This window comes from Eutrigla gurnardus, assembly GCF_963514095.1.
Source record: "Eutrigla gurnardus genome assembly, chromosome: 13".
Taxonomy (NCBI): Eukaryota; Metazoa; Chordata; class Actinopteri; order Perciformes; family Triglidae; genus Eutrigla; species Eutrigla gurnardus.
Genome location: NC_139936.1, coordinates 21,877,902 through 21,897,230, shown reverse-complemented (window position 1 = coordinate 21,897,230; position 19,329 = coordinate 21,877,902). Strand labels below are relative to the sequence as shown.

General features: G+C 42.4%; 2 protein-coding genes and 1 long non-coding RNA gene across 3 annotated transcripts in view; 1 reads left to right on the top strand and 2 right to left on the bottom strand.

Annotated features, from left to right (window-relative positions):
- The window catches only part of pmpca (peptidase, mitochondrial processing subunit alpha), a 68,134-nt gene that overhangs the window by 45,048 nt on the left and 3,757 nt on the right, over positions 1-19,329 (top strand). The window contains exons 2-8 of the mRNA XM_084024331.1: positions 16,918-16,967; positions 17,872-18,074; positions 18,173-18,252; positions 18,331-18,413; positions 18,527-18,621; positions 18,729-18,829; positions 19,046-19,309. Of these exons, the coding sequence (XP_083880457.1) occupies positions 16,918-16,967; positions 17,872-18,074; positions 18,173-18,252; positions 18,331-18,413; positions 18,527-18,621; positions 18,729-18,829; positions 19,046-19,309 (876 nt within the window). The remainder of the gene's footprint in view (positions 1-16,917; positions 16,968-17,871; positions 18,075-18,172; positions 18,253-18,330; positions 18,414-18,526; positions 18,622-18,728; positions 18,830-19,045; positions 19,310-19,329) is intronic.
- LOC311022771 (uncharacterized protein) lies at positions 508-12,885 on the bottom strand. Its single transcript, XM_084024300.1, has 19 exons — positions 12,789-12,885; positions 9,724-9,868; positions 9,475-9,626; positions 9,026-9,179; positions 8,508-8,700; positions 8,258-8,352; positions 7,754-7,940; positions 7,533-7,630; positions 7,278-7,431; positions 6,688-6,806; positions 5,927-6,088; positions 5,673-5,786; positions 5,467-5,519; positions 5,091-5,199; positions 3,429-4,653; positions 3,189-3,343; positions 2,388-2,457; positions 1,557-1,758; positions 508-1,380 (listed from the first exon to the last, which is right to left on the bottom strand). The coding sequence occupies exons 2-19, from the start codon at positions 9,854-9,856 to the stop codon at positions 904-906; spliced, it is 3,852 nt and encodes a 1,283-aa protein (XP_083880426.1). The 5' UTR covers positions 9,857-9,868; positions 12,789-12,885; the 3' UTR covers positions 508-903.
- LOC311022836 lies at positions 14,665-15,382 on the bottom strand. Its single transcript, XR_014598146.1, has 3 exons — positions 15,121-15,382; positions 14,969-15,028; positions 14,665-14,885 (listed from the first exon to the last, which is right to left on the bottom strand). It is a non-coding gene; the product is annotated as an uncharacterized lncRNA (long non-coding RNA).

Below are 19,329 nucleotides of genomic sequence, written 5' to 3'. Positions count from 1 at the left end.
AAAAAGTAAAATATCCTTGGCTGTTTTCACTAACGAAATACATCAATATTGTACAAAACATGTAAGTCTTACTGTACTTGAACGCACCCATAACCAAGAACACAAAGTGAATCAGAATGCAACATGATTCCTATATGATTAATACAACACTTGTACATTTCTCCTTCATGTTTAAGTAGTAAAATAAAGAGAGCGCGAAGCGAGGCTAGTACTCAGAAGTATCATGTACTGCAGTCAAACTGTAACATCATAATTAATGTAACCACATGGAGTATTACAGAAAGTGCTGTGCTGAAGCTATGAAATACATGTGGACAGAAAGATGTGGATGCTAATTCAGAATATGTTAGCCCCATAGTTGCACTTAAAAAATAAAAAAAGGAATATTTCAACATTTTGAGCATCATGCACGTTCAAGTTAAATGAGGAGATCAATATCATTCTCATGTCTGTGTGTTAGCCTAGCTTAGCATGAGGACCAAAGGCAGGAGGAAGCTCAGGTTTAATTAAATTGGAGAGATGGAGAGATGGAGAGATGTTCCACTGGTGAACAAATGAAATTCCTTTGAAACCATAAATTGTTATTTATAACAGTTCTGTATGTATAAAGATTCAACAAAGATGATACATCATGTTTTAAGATGAGTCAGTTCGTGAATTTTGAATTTTATCAGTACCAGGCTAGCTATTTCCCCTTGCCTTTATGCTAAGCTAAGCTAATCGCCTCCAGGCTATAACTTCATCTACTTAAAGACACTTTAAAATAAAAATGAGTCTCCAAGTTTTAATCACGTGGCCCTGTATTAATTGTTCAGTTATTTAATTATAAAATATTTTTGATGACTATCTTGAACTTTGGTCTGTTATATTAGGACGTCCCGGACTTGACGCCTTAGTTTGGAGCTACTTATTGTGATGAAATCTGGCAGCTGATTGGTCATTCTCCTGACTGAACAGGGGCGCAGCCGATGATGTTAAATTAGAGACTGAATTGATACGAGTGCTAGTGCCTACTGCCATCGAAGCGGTGGCTGCTGGGTAAAAATGGACGTCCACTGCCACCGTAGTGAGGCCCAAAGAGACGTGGTGAGAAAGGAGCAGGGGAGGGTTCCCATGGGAAATGCTGAGGCTGTGGTGGATGGGTGCCCCACACGCCTCAGCACTTTGCAGGGTCAATGAGGAGCGCAGGCCCTCCTCATGTCTGGATGGTGGAGAGAGGGAAGGTGAACGGGAGGGTAGGGATGAGGGGGCAGGCAAGGCATCCTGTCCTGGGCTGCAGCGGTTGTCTCCTCTGTTGCTGGTCCAGTCCTCAGCACACTGCAGCTGGATGCTGCACTGGGACGAACTGCAGCCCTTCTCCTCCTCCGCAGAGGGATCAATCTGAAATAGAACAATAATAATGATCATTCAACTGATTTGATCAAATAAAGGGTCCACGCCTGATGTCACTATGAGGTTAGCAACGCTAACTACACATCAGAAAACACAAATATTGGAAAAAAGTAGCTGGCCTTGATGTTCTGTACTATTAGGTAAAGGGAGAGGGTTTATCAAACCTGTGTGTCAAGAATGGGCTCAGGATGAGTCTCTACAGTGAGCGAGTGATTGTCCAGAGCCGGCCGTGCGGCCTCCTGAACCTCCTCGGATGTAGGCTCCATCTGCACCGTGACCAGGCTCGGCCCTGGAGGTCGAGCTCGGGTGTTCGATGTGTTGGGGCTCTGCTCAATCACTGCCACACAGTCGTCATCTTCAAAAGCTCTGTGCAAGAAACACAAACCTCTGGTTTCCTGTGTCTTTCACAAAGAGGCAAAAAGATCACTGGCAAGGCCTCGTTTCATGCATTTCTTGTCCTGTATAGTTGTAGTTGGAGGTTGGCTACAATTGGATTCTATGCTGATGAGTGTGTGCTTCATTTGGCTGCCGTGCCAGGCTATTTTAAAGTTGAGCTGAAATTAAAAATGTGTTTTTAACCCTTTTAGATAATATCCCCGGTCATGTTGTGCACTTGTTTAAAAATATGCCGAAAAAATGTATTTCTTCATATTTTTTTTGATAGAAATCAAATGTTTCATTCCTTCTGGAAAACAAAATCAGGCTAATACTTACATCAGTTAGTACCAACCAATTTCAATCAATGATATCATGACATTCATCAATCAATCTGTAACTATGGCTCTGGGCGGAGTGGCCACGCTGTTATTACTTCCTGTTGTGCCTGTAACGATGATGTACAACGCTTGTAGGATTAATATTAATATAGTCTATTTTGGTTAACATATGCATCTCAGAAGTATAAAGTATTCTATGATGAGGCCCACCTTATTTTCTCCATGTTCACCCAAACTGTTATTTCTACCTACGCCACGGCTGTATAATAGTGTATTTACCTGTTTTCGTATGTACGTCCTGCAGCTCGTTGTTCAGTGTGCCGTATGGGGACGCCTAGATTCCTCTGAGCTGTCAAGGACATTTCCATTTTAAAGGAATATTTTAATTTTTTTCATTGTAGTACACATGCTTTATTAGGTGAAGATTGACATCACTCTCATGTCTGTCTATAATATTTGAAGCGAGCAGCTGATTAGCGTAGCTCATGCACACAGACTGGAAGCGACATGAATTACACAAATGAGAAATAACTTATTAATTAGTGAGCTTTCAAGCTCTTCTTTGTTGGACGCTAACTGCCTGCTAGTTGTAGCCTTTAGTTGAACGTTTAAAGGAGCTCTCCAACAATTTAGTAAAGCATCAAAGATTGTTGGACTCACTATGGACAATTTAAACAAAATTAATAACATGTTGCAACAGAAACCTGGTGCCTACATTACCCACAATGCAACACAACAGCCAACAGTTCTGAGGTGTGTTATGCTATCGCCTCTTTCTTTATCCACACGCCCAGATGTTTTTCATTTTCAAACTTGTAGTCTTCTTTATTCTGTTTTATTATTTATCAGACTTTTTAATTACAGAATAACTCATACAACTGTACAAGCTGTAACTAGACTTTGATGTGTAAAACTAGTGAGGTTCAACTTCAACAGACGGACATGAGAGTGTTATCAATTTTCAAGAACATTCCCCAAAATATCAAAGTATTCCTTGAAGGATAAGGATTTTCTGAAGTTTACCATGTTCAGAATGTGAAATAGGTGTGCTGACATTTGATGCTGCTGAGGATCTCTGACCTGCTCGGCTTGTTGGTGCAGGCTCATTCTTCTGGACCACTGAATAGAAGGTAACAGTGATGAAGATGAAGGCCAGAGATACACCCACACCCACCACGATGGGAATGTCATGTTTCTCCAGCACGGGCAACCATGATGGAGACTGCTGCGTAACTCTGGGAGTAGAACACAAAAATGTTTTCCCCAAAACTCTGCACAAACATCACTATATCCATCACTAAATTTTTTATTTTGACCCACCTTTGATCGTTGCTGGTCATAGGTGACTGAGAGGTGTTCCTCTTCAGCCACTCTGTGAACTCTGTGTCATTGGCTGATTTAGCTGACTGAACTGTGTCACCTTGCAGGCTGGTGTTTATCTGTAGCTGATCGGACGTGTTGACCGGATGGACAACAGGAATCTCAGGTTCCAGCCTTGAAGGAGCGGACGTCTGATGGATGTTTGAGATTGACGGCTGGATATTAAAAGGGTTTCTGTGTTGGAGCGGAAAGGTTTCTGTCTGTGGTGGAGGAGCTTGTGGGTGGAGCAGTGGAGGTTGTGTTGGAGATGTTAGGGGAAGTGTCGACATGGTTTTAGTTGGTCTAGGCGGTGCAGGGGATTTTTGGGGCTTTGTTTCAGAAGACAGTGGAGGTCGAGTGGAAGGCAGATAATGCGGGATTGTCGATAGCTCAAGATGGAATTTGGATTGTTGAGGATCAGACTGTGACATTTGTGAGATGGTTGGTGAAGGCTGCACATGTGTTTTCTGCTGTAGACGTCGATCTTGGAGCTTGAGTTTGGCTTGAGAAGTCTGGGTTGACGTCGGCTCATGTAAGGATTGGTAAAATGTACTTTTTCTAACCAGCTGGTGAGTTTGGGTTTGGTAGAGTTCAGTTTGTAAAGCAGAAGACTGGACGACTGAATGTGAGTGGATCGTCTTACTTTGGGTTACAGAACTTTGTGTTGGAGTTGGCGAATACAAATCCAAGAGAAAGCTGAATGGTCCCCCGTTTGGAGGGTTTGACGCCTCAGTGAAGGACTGAGAATCAGGCTCTATCAATAATTTGTCACTGACTTGAAATTGTGTTCGTGGTGATGTTAAGGTGGAATGGGATTGACTTTCAGTGAGTAGATACTGAAGGGTTGTACCCAAAATTTCCCTGGTGACTACTGATGTCTGGCTGTGTATCGCTGGTGCTTCACTATTTGAAATCAAAAGAGGATCACTGGTCAGTGGCGGTCGTTTGTGGAGATCTACTGACTGGAAGTTAGGAAGTGGAGGAGGTGGTAACAGAGGAGGCTGCATCTGTGTGATTAACAGCTGGGTCGGATTGGTTGTTGGGTTGGTTGTTCGCTGACTCAGTCGGTGCTGTAAAAGATGGCCGACTGATCGTGGCGGCATCTTTAGCTCAGCCGCTGCTCCCCTTGAAAATGTAGACAATGTGGTACCTTTGTTTTGTGGATCATCACAGTGTGATAAAGAGCCTGGGAAATGAAGAAAAAAAAATCTTTCACTACAATCGGTTTCATTTCCTTAGCTCATTAGTTCTATTGGTTAACGTTAAACTCACCAAAGTAACGGCTCGATATCACACAGCAACACTGTTAACAATAGGTCCATCCGGGCAACAGACGTGAGCAGTTTTTTTTTCAAGCCAATTAGCTTTCAAGTGAGTGCACTTAAATGGAGCTTATAAATTCTCATTAGCTCACACAGACAATAGTTTTGCTAGCATGTTAGCTTTCATACGGTAGCGCTTGTTTGGCTCCCCCCATCGGTTACGCAACCCTCACATCGTAGGACGTAGCCCGAGACAATGTGGTTGAAATTTTACTGTTTGCCTCATAAATGTGAATATAAATAGTTCAGTCTGACTTTTTGCTGTATGACAACCCATAGTAGTTTTTCTTGAGGTACATACACGTGGCCTCCTTATTCTCTCCATGTGGATGATGTGTTGCCTCATGTTGTTGCTCAGCCATAGAGTCACTGGACTGGGAAACAGGCAGCTCTTTGCTCGTCTCTGTGATCTAGAAAGTATGAATGTCTCTTAGTTTAGCGTTTGACACAATCAGAAATAAACTAAGCCACAAAACATGTGATAAGCAGGTAATATACCACAAATATACAGAGTGGTGGTGTTTCCCATTGACAATGAAAAGTCACCATGTGTAAGGTTGTAAAAAGTACACACGCAAGAACAATTCACAACTTCTGGACAGAAACCACACTGACTGAGGAGCCGAACAGTGACATCACATAAGCCACGGCGAAGGTTTCACAACGTCGTTACTCACAGCAGACAGAACCCGTCTTGTCTGCTTGCCTCTGTCAGCTGGATGATCTTCAGCTTAGGACAGAGGACAGCATGAACAAATCATGGGGTTAAGGAAGGAGATGTCAACAAACAATGCATGCATGTATGTTTTTCAGAAAACGGTATAACATATTGTCCCTCTGTCATTGAAGTAACAGTGACATGTTGAGCAGATACAGGACGTACCTGTGACAGTGAGGACGCTACGCCTCTGGTGTCGTCCTGCTCGATTCTCAGCAGTACAGTAATATTCCCCCACATCAGAATACTGCACCCTGGAAACGTGCAGAGCTCCATCTCCTGCACGGACCATGAGGCGACAGCATCAATCACACAGAGATTAAAGGTAATAACTATTATATTTAGACAAATTTAGGAAAACAATTCGAGTATAGAACTCGTGATGAGAATAAACAGCTACAGTGACTATTTGGACTCACCATCAATGTGTCTGTCTTCAGTGGGACTGATGGGGGACCCTGCTCTGCTCCTGGTCCAGGTATATGTGATGGGCAGAATCCCTACAGCCCTGCAGGGCAGGACCGCTGAAGTCCCGATCCTGCAGCTCACCTGACCCATGAACGTCACTATGATGGGACTCACTGGGACGAGGAAAGAGGAAAATGTAGGAAATAAAGACTTTCTATTTCTATTTGATGAAATGGATTATAAGAACGTTTTTTTTCTGGGCATTAACTGGTTCCAGAGATGACACATGTTGTTACTGATGCGTGGATAGAAATTAAAATTGCATGGAAGTTTGGTAATCTGTGTAATTGAGTTAATGGCTTTGATAGAAACAATCACTTTACAACCTAAGTTTTCAACCAGCGGTTGTGGCATTAATGCCAGCTAAGCAGAATGAAGCTCTGCCTGTCATGGCTGAAGGCCTTTCCTTAACGCTGGTGACTGTCATTTCATCTGCAGTGTGGAAGAGAAGTCATTCACCTCAGACATTTGATTGTACCGACCCACGGACGTGCAACAGCTTCCATTGGGGTAGCTACGGCAACACAAACCACACAAACCACAGGAAGAACAGCAGCAGTGGAGTTTCCCAGTGTTTTTGAACCGTGCCTGTTTCCCCGTGAACCGTTGATTTTGCCTCACCCTGTTGCCTTATCCTGTTGCCTTGCTGACTGATCTCCTGTTGAACCTCTGGAGTTACATTACATGGCAGTTCAGTAAATGTGAAAATTACCAGCGACTCTCAGCATCACTGTGCTGCGGCTGTGGCCCAGAGTGTTGGAGGCCTCGCACACATACGCTCCGTCATCGTAGCTCCGGGCTGACTGCATGTAGAGAGTGGCATTTCTCAGTCTGTGTGAGAAACACGAACATGAGCGTGAGGCAGTTGTAGTGTTTGATGTGGTTATACTGGTGGGCAACAGTGGTGGAAAGTAAGTACTTTTTAGCCCTTTATGCACACTTGCCGTGAGTCCGCATTTCGGCAGACTTTGCCTGTCGCAATTACCCACAAATCATGGCGTTGTGAGATAACATGGGGTTACCAAAGGAATTACAGAAGCATAAAGAAATGGTGAACAAAGAGGACGGCACAAGGGCTGGCATAATGCATTTACACAGAAACATTAACTTTGAGGATATAGATATAAAACACATGAAATCAGAGGATTTCATACCCGGGTTTACTCATCAACCACACGTTGTTTTGCTTATTGATTTAGTTTAAGTAAAGGACCTGAGTACATCTCCAACAGTAGTGAGCAAATGGGGACAGAACATATTATCAACCATCTTTACCTTTTAAGAAAGTACATTTTAACGTACCCCAAAACGATCCTGCCTCCGGTCTGCTTGGAGTGGCCTCTCTTCACCCAGCTGATGGAGGGTAGAGGGTGACCGAACACATGACACTCCAGCACCACCCGAGCACCCACAGGCACCGTCAACACCTGGGGCCACACTTTGACTGATGGAGGGGCTTCCAGGAAGAGAACAGAACGACCGTTACTATGCATGGAGACGGAGCAGCAGTCTGAGTGTCCGCCGGTAGCGGACGGTGGGTCTGCTGTAATGTCGTACCCAGCACCGTCAGGGTGGCTCTTCTAGAAGAGAGGAATCTTTGAAGGTGGGAGTTGGAGGCTCTGCAGAAGTAGCTCCCAGTGTCGTACTCCTGGACACTGCAGAGAATACGGACAACTTGTTAAACTTTGAAAACATGAACAATGCTGATGACAAAAGGAATTTACACAGCGCTAACATCATGGACGGTTTGCAGTAATATTTCATGTTATCGTGTTCACCTGTGGAAGAAGAGGTCTCCACTGGGCAGCACAGTCTCATGAGCTGTGGGCCTGAGAGGTTGGTTGTTTTTGAACCAGGACACCTGAGCTGCTGGTCTGCTGTACGGAGGCCTGCAAGTGACCGTCACATTTTCTCCTCTCTTCACCGTCCGGTTCACGGGATGCTGGACGAAACTCCAGTCCATCTCTGGAAACACAACGTGTAGGCGTGTTGATTCCAATGTACATACCTCAAGTAATGTTGCGTGTGTAAAAGTAAAAAAGAGAATCCTGAGAAGATTATGGCTGTTTGACTATAAAGTCCCAAAATCTTTATCATTCATTGAAGTTACCATCTGTACTTTTGCATTTGGTAATTGCATCGTCAGAAGCTGATAGAGCTTTATACTCAGAAAAATGTGTTTTTAACAAGGAATTTCACTCACTGTGAAAACGATTTACTTGTGAAAAATGTGTCAATGCACAATTGAGTTTTACTGTGGACATGGACATGCAGTAGCCTACCGGCTGGAAGTAGGAAGGCTGGCTGCGACCTGATTGACTCTTTCTGGTTGGATGCTTCACATTGATACGAGCCCTCGTCCTCCCTGGTCACGTTCCTGGAGAACACAGACAGACAGCGTCTTTACATTCAGTAGGGCAGGAGGAACTCAAAACTCAGGATCTGTGAAAATTAGGCATCCTAGTTCTTGGTTCATTGTTACGATTGGACAATAAAGAATGAATATCCCTCTCATCCCATGCAGTGTTGGACCTGAATGTGAGCAGCTGTCCATTGTTCTGCAGGCTGAACGAGACCGAGCAGTTCGACAGGAGGCAGCCGTCTTTGAACCAGTGCACCATGGGAACAGGAAAGCCATGGACAGCACAGTGCATGGAGACCTCGGTTCCCATAGCAACAGTGACGTTGTTAGGGCCCTGGATGATCTGGAGCCTTCTGGGGACCCCTGCAAGGTAACAACACTTTGAGATGTTAACCCCACTGCAGAAAATGTATTCAAATGAGGCATTTAATGAAGCACTGACTCGAATAAAAATCTTTCAATTGGGAATGGATCATTTATCTTGCTTGCAATTTGTTTTTAAGAGCTATTGTTAATTAAAGCAACATTTTTTGAGATTAGAGGTCAAATGCTGCCCTTTTGCAATCCTCATAAAACATTTTGAAAAAAGAGGAATCATTAAATAGAAGAATAGATATTAAAACGTATTAGACCTAGACATATTTCAAAACGTATTAGAGTAAAAAGCAAAACATGTGCACGTACTCACCCTGCACAGTGAGTTTAGCTGGGTTGCTTTTCTTGCTGATGTTCAATGAAGGATTGTGTGTGACACAGATGTATATCCCATCGTCCTCTACTGTTACATTGGAAAGATGCAGAGTGCCTGAGGTCTTCTTCTGATTACCACCTCCATACTCGCCCTGAGAACAACACCTTATAGTGTTATAACCCGTTTAAAACATGCAATATGATAGATCTGGGTGAAAATATAATAATTATTGCGTTATTGCATTTTTGATTTGTGTGGAGTTTGTATGTGACTAGTGGATATTTCATTTGTTCAAGGAAGTTTTTGAGTCAAATTTGGATTCCTCTCTTGGAGGTGGAGCTGCTGTGTTTTCAAACTTAAAATAGGTTACTCCAGAAATGTCTCGAGCACCACCTGATCCCTCCGGTTGTCAGACAGATAGGAGCTGACAGTCGTTCGGCACCCACCTGAATGTGTCCACCTCTTGTGACTACTGTCCCATCTTTGAGCCACGCAATGCTTGCAGGAGGTGAACTTTCCCCTGACACACACTGGAAGAAAACTCCCTCTCCTTCTCTGACTGCCTGGTCCTGGGGACTGAAGAAAACATCCTCCAAACCTGGAACACGCAGTGTAAACAGGAAATGGATGCCATTCTGTTGACAAACGTCCAGTGGTTGGACTAACTAAAATGTGAAATAAGTACGTGGACTCACCCAGTTCGAATGAGACTGTCAAGCTGGACAGGATGAGCAAGCAGAGATGGGAAGTCATCTGTGGGAGCGTCCAAACATGCATCCTACTACAGAGTTCCCTGGGAGGCGTGAGGAAACCACCAAACACCTTCATCCATGATGTCAGCTGGAAAATCGGCACGAGTTTGTATTGGAAATGTATTCAATTTCAACCCTCGCCGCCTTATACTTGAATTTCAATCAGGCACTTGGCCTGCAAAAAATGAACCCAAAGCCCCCAAAGCATGTCTCCAACAATGTAGTTATATGTGCTGCATATGGTTAAGATATGATAAGGAGGCACAGAAGTTGTTCAGTTGTTTTGAAGGGTTAGTTTTGTTAATCCGCTCTATAGAACAGTATTAAACCCACACACCTGAGTAACACTATCACAGTGAGGTTGCTATATAGCACTGATGCACACTGGGTTAAGTTGGGTCACTTTGACCTGAGGAAGTCATATTTTTTGTATATTTATGTTGGTTTATTTATTAAACTAAAATAACTAAAACAAAACAAACTAAAATAAGTTTTTTTTTTATTCAAACTTTATTAAGACAGATAATCTCATCGGGACAAGGGGTCTCATTCTCAAGGTTGTGCAATGTGCATATTACAATCAGTAAAAAAAAGTCAAGTCAATTTCAAACAGATTAGCAGATTAACAGTTTGAAGCCGTAACATGCTTTCATATGATAACCCAACAGTAAAATGTGTTCTGTATATTCTATATATGCGTGCTATGGTTCACGTGTGCAGGATGAAAGATTAATCTGAGATAGTCTCTGCGACATGATGTGACCTTATCTCAGATGTTTCTCATGAACATCACCACATCCTGTTCATCAGCATCATTTCAGCTGCCGTTTGCATCGATTCACTTTTGATTTGTTTCTAGCAAATGTAGTTGGCAGGTTAATTTAACATTCTCCTTGCTCTTAATGCCCCCCCTTCCTTTTCCCTGTCCTATTTTGTTTGTGAGTCTGTGGCACCGCAGCAAGCTCAGCTTTGTCCTCTTTAGTCCCTTGAATGGGCCCAGCCACTTTATAGAGCCCCCACTGTGGCCCTCCATTCAATGAAAGTGACATGAAAAGAGGCTGCGGAGCTTTGTACTGTGAAGATCAGTTATTGGTCCTCTGCAAGGAACGCTACCCGTCTGATCACATAGGCTTTCATGATCCTAAATATGGCCATGTAAGGGCTAATCCTTTATTGTTCCAACACGACATGCATTTTGCGTATGCAATGCTGAATTTGCAGGGAAATTGAAGGGCGACATGCCAAAGACATATAAAATATATTTTGATCTCATGAAGGCTCATTTATGATTAAAGGGTTACACCTGAATGTGTAATCATGAAGGTTAAAGGGTTCGGTGTTATTTGCAAGAATGTGAATGTGGCGTACAGAGAAATATTATGCTCTGTATCAAATGTGTCAGTTTCGCAAAAAAAATGTATCTTCAAAAGGAATAAGGTTTTCAGACAACTTTTAACTGAAAGGGTCAATCAAATTTCCCAAACATTAAGCAAAATCCTATAGGCCTTCCTACTACATAGGAGTTGGGAGTGCTCCTAAATGATGGCTGGATTCTACGAGTGCCAGCTAGACCTCAAACAATGGGAAACAATGTAAAAGACAAAATGTAAATACAGCATTTATGCTTACTTATGTACTACTACTGTCTCCTTACTGACTGACAAAGAGCCAATGTTTTCTCTCTCCGACAAAAGGCACACAAAAAGAGGTGGATGGAAACACACCTGTTCAGTGGAAATTTGGTTGTCATACTAAGTTTAAATCTTCTTGTCTTAAATGCTCCTCATCGATCTCAATCATCCACTCTAGATGAGATAAAAATAGTGTGATGTTACGAACAGTCATACTCACAATATGATCATATGATCAATATTGTTTGTAGTGGAAAAATACCATCAAATAGTATTTAATAATTGTCCCATTGGCCCTACGGTATTTACAAGAGAAAAGGTGTTAAAATGCCAGTGAGGACATGCTTGAGCCTAAAAAAACACCTTGATTTCAGACATGAGTACATTATTCATCACTGTCGAACTAAACACATCAATGAATTGCTTGATTGGTTCAGCAGAGCTAGTGGCTGGTTATACTCATAATGCTGAGAGCCTGTGGGTGTGTGTATTTGTTTGTCTCACAACAGATCATTTACACCGTTTAGCATGTTTTAGCCCACACACTATGACTTATATGCTCTTTCTTTTAACACAGATTTCTCAAAGGAATAATATTAATTGTTTTCACTCAATTTCTAAACTGAATAAAACCAAGAGTGGAGATGTGGAATTTGCCTATTGTTTTGTCCTGTGTTTTCTTATTATCATTCATCTTTTTAATTCTTTACATGCAGATTTCCATTCTTTTTTTCTTCTTTTTTTTTACAGTGTGGAGGGGTCAAAGTGACATCTGAGCAATTCATTGCACAATGAGCTTTTGATTTTGGCTTGTTTTCAGAGCATCATTGATGAAAAGTAATGTTTCACGATAATACTTTGCATTTAAACATGGCACTACTGCACTTATTCTCCAGAAGAGCCATGTATATTCATGTATACCATCATTTGTATTTGTTAATCATACATAAGCTAACATTTCTGTCTTTGATTGCCTCTAATTTTTTTTCTTTCTGTGGTGTTATTGCCAAAGGGTTCTCAGAAACCGCATTTAGCAAACAATTAAGCTCCTGTTGGTTTGTCTCTTTCAGCATCACCCTGACATCCAGACTAGCACATACATGTAGCTCTGTAAACGGCACAAATTCAACAGATGATTGAGAGAATTACAAATCCAGTGCTGGTTTCTCTGCTGGTTCAATGCGTGTCGTGTAAAAACAATAACGCACGGTGCCCTCAGGAACTGAATGAGAGCCGCATTTGCATACGATTGAAAACGAGAAATATTAACAGCTGAATAAACACAGCACTGGTAAAAAAAAAAAGCACCTGGGACTAAAGATTCTGGATGCTGTTTATGTTGCAACACATCTATTGGAAGAGCGTAAACACACTTACTCTGCATGCGTCCAAAGATTGTTGTTGCTTTGCAATCAGCCCATTCGTATTCAGTCTCTTTCTGTCCGTCCGTAGTCTGTGCACAACCTCTGTTGTCCTGATGCATTTGCAGAGAGAGAACAAGCAACAGCCACACGCATGTGCCAAACAACCTCCACCCCACCCCACCATGAATCCGCTGCTATGCCCTCCACTCCCACTGTCCTGAGAAGGCGTTCAGGGTTTGTCTGCAGGACATTTGTGAGGTCTGGACACTGATGTTGGGTGATTAGTTGAAGTTGCCGTCAACTTCTTCTGCACCAAACTGTGGCAACCATTTCTTCATGGAGCTGGCTTTGTGCAACAGGAAAGAGCCTTCCCCGCATATGGTGCATGGATGGTCCACGCCAAACCATGAAAAAAACTCACAAAGGGATACAAAAGCACGTGTATGTTTCAATCTGATCTTGGAACAGATCTATATTTGAGCATCATTCAATGATCTACACCGTAGCAGATTTGATTCCTCTTGAATGTAGGTTAATGGGGGAAAATAATGACTGCTGCACTATCAATCAATCCATGAAGAGCATTTGAGGACAAGCTGGATGGTGGCTGCGTGACTCCTGTTAAATATGTCTTTCCTCAAGGTAACTAAGTCAACATAGGGAGGATACGAGTACATAAAATCACATGCATGAAGAGGCTTTCTCCCTTTTTCTCACGCACGGCTGCAGCTAACACACTGTGGTCTTTGCACATGTCTACTGAGGCCAGATGAAGTCCTTGCAAATGTAAATTAACGATCCATTCAGCATAATCAAATGGAAATGAAAGTACAAATGCACCGATTTATAATCTATGCAGGAAGGGCCATTTTAATTAAGCAGACAAAGACTGATTTAGCAGGCGAAATGCAACATTGTTGGATTCAGGACATCATCAAACACATGAATCCACCAAAGGAGCTGGAGCAGTTCTCCTAACATAATCTGTGTGAGAGCAGTTTCATGTAGATATTAAAAGGATTTTCTTTTGGTACGTACCAACCAGTTCTCACTGCCAAGGTGTCAAATCATGCAGCTTGGTCAGTGCTTCAATCATCAACGCTCATTTATCACGTGAGTGTAAGTATGTGACGCACCGACCAGCTGCATTAGGAGCAAGAGACGTAGCATTAAGAGGGAGACATTCCACACGGGCCGGGCAGACACAGGACTTTCATCCAGGAGACTGATGTTCGTGCACAAAATCCATCCATCCATCGTCTACCGCTTTATCCTGTATTCAGGGTTGCGGGGAGCCGATCCCAGCTATCATTGGGCAAAGGCAGGGTTCACCCTGGACAGGTCGCCAGTCTATCACAGGGCCGACATGTAGAGGCAAACAACCATTCACACTCACATTCACACCTACGGGACATTTAGAGTCATCAATCAACCTATCCCCATCCTGCATGTCTTTGGACTGTGGGAGGAAGCCGGAGAACCTGGAGAGAACCCACGCTTACACGGGGAGAACATGCAAACTCCACACAGAAGTGACCCGAACCCGACCTGGGAATTGAACCCGGGACCCTCTTGCTGTGAGACGACAGTGCTACCCACAAAATGTGAAACTAAAATTCGTTAATGACGTGAATCGTTAGTATGGTCTGAAACAAAATCATTATAATTCTCATTATTTTAGCACATACAGAACACAGAATTACATACCAGTTTAGAAAAATAACATTGAGACCATAATGAATGGAGAAAACATTTATTTAATATTATTTTCTTGGTAGACAAAAATAATGCACGACCTCAGTATAACCTAATTTTTTAAAAAAATCATTTTTTCCTCATTTTTAATGATTAAATAGGATATTAATTTAGTAACATTAACAATCCTCATCATGTACTCGCATGGGACTCTGATATTATCCAGGTGGAGTTTTTATTACGAGTCGAAAGATGTGTGTGTTTTGGAGTCAGGACGGCAACAGGAGATTTAACGAGATGAAAGGTGGGAGGAGGAGGAGGAATCCTGCAGTGATGAAGGTGGGCTGGGTCGCTCCGTGGAGCTCAGTTAAGCAGAGGGCCTGCTCCAGTGTTTGGTGTGTCTCAGCACTAATGCCTGGAAGAAATAAGACTGTTGAATGAATAAAGACATATGAAACCATAACAGGATCTGCTTGATCATGACAAACTTCACCTCACCATGTTGGGACCATTCTTTCAAGACGTGCAGAAATTCAGTGCCATGTTCTCCCCCAGAAACTGTGTTGACGTGAAACAAACGTCTATTCAGAACTTCCACTCTGACAATGTGCTGATTCAATCCAATAGTGAGAAGAGCCGTCCGCTCTTACCTTTCAGCATGTGTTTCAGATCTCTGAGAGCCCGGGTGAGATTCTCCAGTCGGTGCTGCAGGTGGAGGTTCTCTCCTTTCAGAGTGTGGATAGTATTCTGAAGCTCGTAAGCAGAACTGCAGCATGAGAGCTGAAAAATCAACCATGAAACTGTGGTGACTTGCGAGGTGGAGAACATTGTAGTAATTAGATGCCGTTCACCCAGTTAGTCAAATCTTCTGCTGGTCACAGTCCCGTTAAATCCTCCTGCAGCTCTCGAACGTTTAAGAGTCAGGTGGAAGTGGTGACGTTTTTCAGGAGCTGGCCTAACTCTGTGTCACAATTGATTCAGTGATGTGTAGCTAAATGCTCTGGGCCTGCAGACCACTCTAAAGGATCAATTGTTCTGTTCCAAATTAGAGAGACGCAAAGTCTTTTTCAGGTTAAAAAACATACATCTTTGTAAGCAGCTTTCAGTGAGCACGCCATTTACTCCTGACTCCTGAAATGGGACACAAGGGGATGAAAAGCATTCGCAGACCCCCTGTTTTGTATAAATAATATAAAGGTTCATAGTGTGAATATATGACTATTTACTTACGAGTACACATGAAAAAATGTGCACAAACGTATAAGTAGAATAGAATAAAATCAGAAAAGAGTCAGAGAGCAGGGAGTTGAATCAGCAACTTCTGATCTCATTGAGATATTATAGCTTCAGGTCTTTTCTAAACCTGTTTTTCCACCTGCTACTAAACAATAAGGTGCATACCTGTATTTCAGCTTACTACTAGAACCTATTCAGCCTCTCTCTGAAACACTTTTGAGCTCCTGCTCCTCCCTCCCAAAAAGCCCAGGCTGCTCTGATTGGTAAAGCTGGCTTTATCGCTCAGTGTCAGAAATGTCACACCTCTTACTATAAAGGGACTACAGGAGTTGTATATAAATGTAATTTTAGCCCCTTGTTCTTCAACTTCTTCCTTTAGAAATCCATACAATGGAAAATTCAATGTTGTGGAGCAGATAATAGCGTCTTCTCAACATGGCGACTCCATGTGCGTTACAAGTCGTTCAGGAGCAGTGTTTCTGTGGCAGAGAGGCCCTGCAACTCCGGAGACCTTTTATATGTTTTATGTATCTATTTATGACCTTGTCTGTCCTTGTTATGTTAATTGTGTGCTGCTGCCTTGGCCAGGGCTCACTTGTAAACAAGACATCTATCTCAATGTGCTGGATAAATAAAGGTAAAATAAATGTAAAAAAAAATATGAACAAAAAAAACGATATAACTTACTAAAGGAAAGGTGATACACAGAAAAGCACAAGTCTTAAACTACCCATTTAATGATGTCTGCGTTAAAGACTGGCAAAGCTGGGACTTGAATCAACAACCTCCAGCATCTTAATGTTCTGTTTTTGGCACTGAGCTATTAAATAACAAGATAGCACTGAGGTTCTTCTCAGCCCACAGAAGTGTTCAGACATTTAAAACAGTAACAGCAAGGAAACAAGAGATGAGGTTTGAAGAAACCATCTTTCTGGTCCACATCAGCTCTTTAGCTCACTGAGCTCCATAGTTGTACCTCCGTGTGGTTGTCTCACAGTTGTGAGTCTGTGTTTCATTTTACATTTTAGTTTAAAAGGTTCATTTTAAACCGTCATTAACACGGTTGAAAGTGGGTTGCAGTGTAAAAAAAGCAGTTATTTTTTTGTTGCTGTTTATTTCTGTTTTTTAACAGTAGGGGTTTGTGTCTGGGCCGGAAGTGCTTCAGATCATTTACATCATCATCCGGGTTACTCTCTGGTCACAGAGGATCCAAGATGGCGACTCACATGTCGAGGTGTAGAACCTGGAGTCGTGTTCAAAGGTAGTACGCGTTTAAAGTGACTGCTCTCAAGTTGTCGCCAGTGTCTGGTCACAAACAGGGAAACAGCACCCAGTGTCTCCCGTGTCACGTCTCTCCCTGACTTCCGCGGCGTGATAACTTCTCTACGTCCTCATTACCCGCGATTAGCTTACTCGGTTAGCGCGATGCTAACTGTTAGCCGTCAAACAAACCGTAGTCTTGCTGTCAGTTTGGCTAATGTTACATCATGAGTAAATACAGTCACCAGTACTATACTAGTCCGTATTTTTGTGATTTACTTTGGCTTTTCTACTGCGAAGCTTCGATTTACCTTACACCTTATCTCATAGCTCATACTATATAATCATTTACGATTTTATACTGTATTATGTTTTATTTCTTACACTGAGTTGTATAGTTAATCCCTCTCCGGACACAAATGCTTGCCTCCAAATGCTCTTGTGTAGTTTTATTAAATATTTTATTATTTTTATTGTTAATTTACACTTTCTTTCCTTCTGCTTTGAAACAAGTCAAAAAGGTTCAGATAGATAGATGGAGAACTGTATTCATTACTGTGGGGAATTGTACCGTTACAGCAGTAAAAGATGAGGTGCAAATACTTACATTAATTTATCATCATGGTATGCATATGTAAGATGTTAATACACTTTCTATTTTATTAGAAAGTTCTGCATGAAATCCTACCTTCACAAAGGTTATCATGTTCACTTTTTTGGTAAAACAGTTTTAGAGAGCTCCTTCTTGGTTATTGTCTGTTACCCCAGCATTATAACTGTACTAAGAGGTGTGTCTAACGTGTTTTTGTTTTATAGAAGTGATTGTACTCTGACTATGTAGAAACCCTCACTATACCAATACAATTTAACAGCTGTTAAAATAATATTGCTTTGCTGTTCTTAAGGTTTGGGATCGCAGCGTACAGAAAGTACAGCAGTGGCGGCCGGTACCCAAACATCTCCCTCTCTGAACCGCTGCCTGGGATCCCCAAGCCAGTGTTCGCATCCGTGGATGGTCATGAAAAATATGAGACCAAGATCACTACTCTTGAAAATGGCCTCAAAGTCGCTTCCCAAAACAAGTTTGGTCAATTTTGCACAGTCGGAAGTAAGTAACAGCAACAATTTGCATATTATAATATCCACTTGTCTTCAGGATGTAGCTGAAGCTCATACAATGTCTCTATTTTCTGTCTTATTTTTTAGTTTTAGTAAATTCTGGATCCAGACATGAAGCAAAGTACCCAAGTGGGATAGCACACTTCATAGAGAAACTCGCCTTTTCTGTAAGTAAAAAGAAAAACAAAGTGAAAGGTCAAGGTTGCTGAGGCATGTGGAATGATATTTCCATTTTTAATCTTTAGTCCACTGCTCAGTACGGGAGTAAAGATGAAATTCTCCTCACATTGGAGAAACACGGAGGGATATGTGACTGCCAAACATCAAGGTATGTAGTCTTTCAGCATGTCTTTTTTGTGTGTGAATGAGGCCTTTCTCCTGTTGGAAAATATGCAAATACAGTTGTTGTTGTGTGTGATGCATCTTATCGTGGCTGTGCAGAGATACCACCATGTATGCAGTGTCTGCTGAAGTGAAGGGTCTGGACACCGTGGTCAGTCTTCTCTCTGATGCTGTTCTACAGCCTCGCCTGCTGGGTAAGTCCATCCTTACTTCAAATGACAACTTCAGGAGTTAGAACTGTGCAAAATGCATGTCTCTCTCTACTTCCTTTCTGAGATGATCTGTGTTTATTTACGTTCAGATGACGAGATCGAGATGACCAGAATGGCAGTACGCTTTGAGTTAGAAGATCTCAACATGAGGCCAGACCCTGAACCGTTACTCACTGAGATGATCCATGCTGTGAGTCATATCATTAGTTTAGACCCTCCAACACCAACTCTCTGTGAGACAGTGAACCAATTAATCCGTGACCTTTACACATGAAGGCTGTTATTAATGATATCAAGATGATGTGGAACTGCATTCATAGTTCTGGGCGGTGTGGACACAATAGAAATATCTTGTATCTTAAAACTGACCCAAACACTCCTATGATTGGTCATCGTTTGTATCCAGGCTGCATATCGAGGCAACACGGTTGGACTACCTCGCTTTTGTCCTGTGGACAACGTGGACAAGATTGACAAGAAAGCACTTCACAACTACCTGCGTAACTACTACTGTCCCGAGCGGATGGTGCTGGCTGGAGTGGGCATCGAGCACGAGCAGCTGGTTGAATGTGCCAGGAAATATCTGCTGGATGTGAAGCCCGTGTGGGGAACGAGTGCAGTGGCCAACGTGGACCTTTCTGTAGCACAGTACACTGGGGGCATCATCAAGGTGATTTATCAGTTTTCATT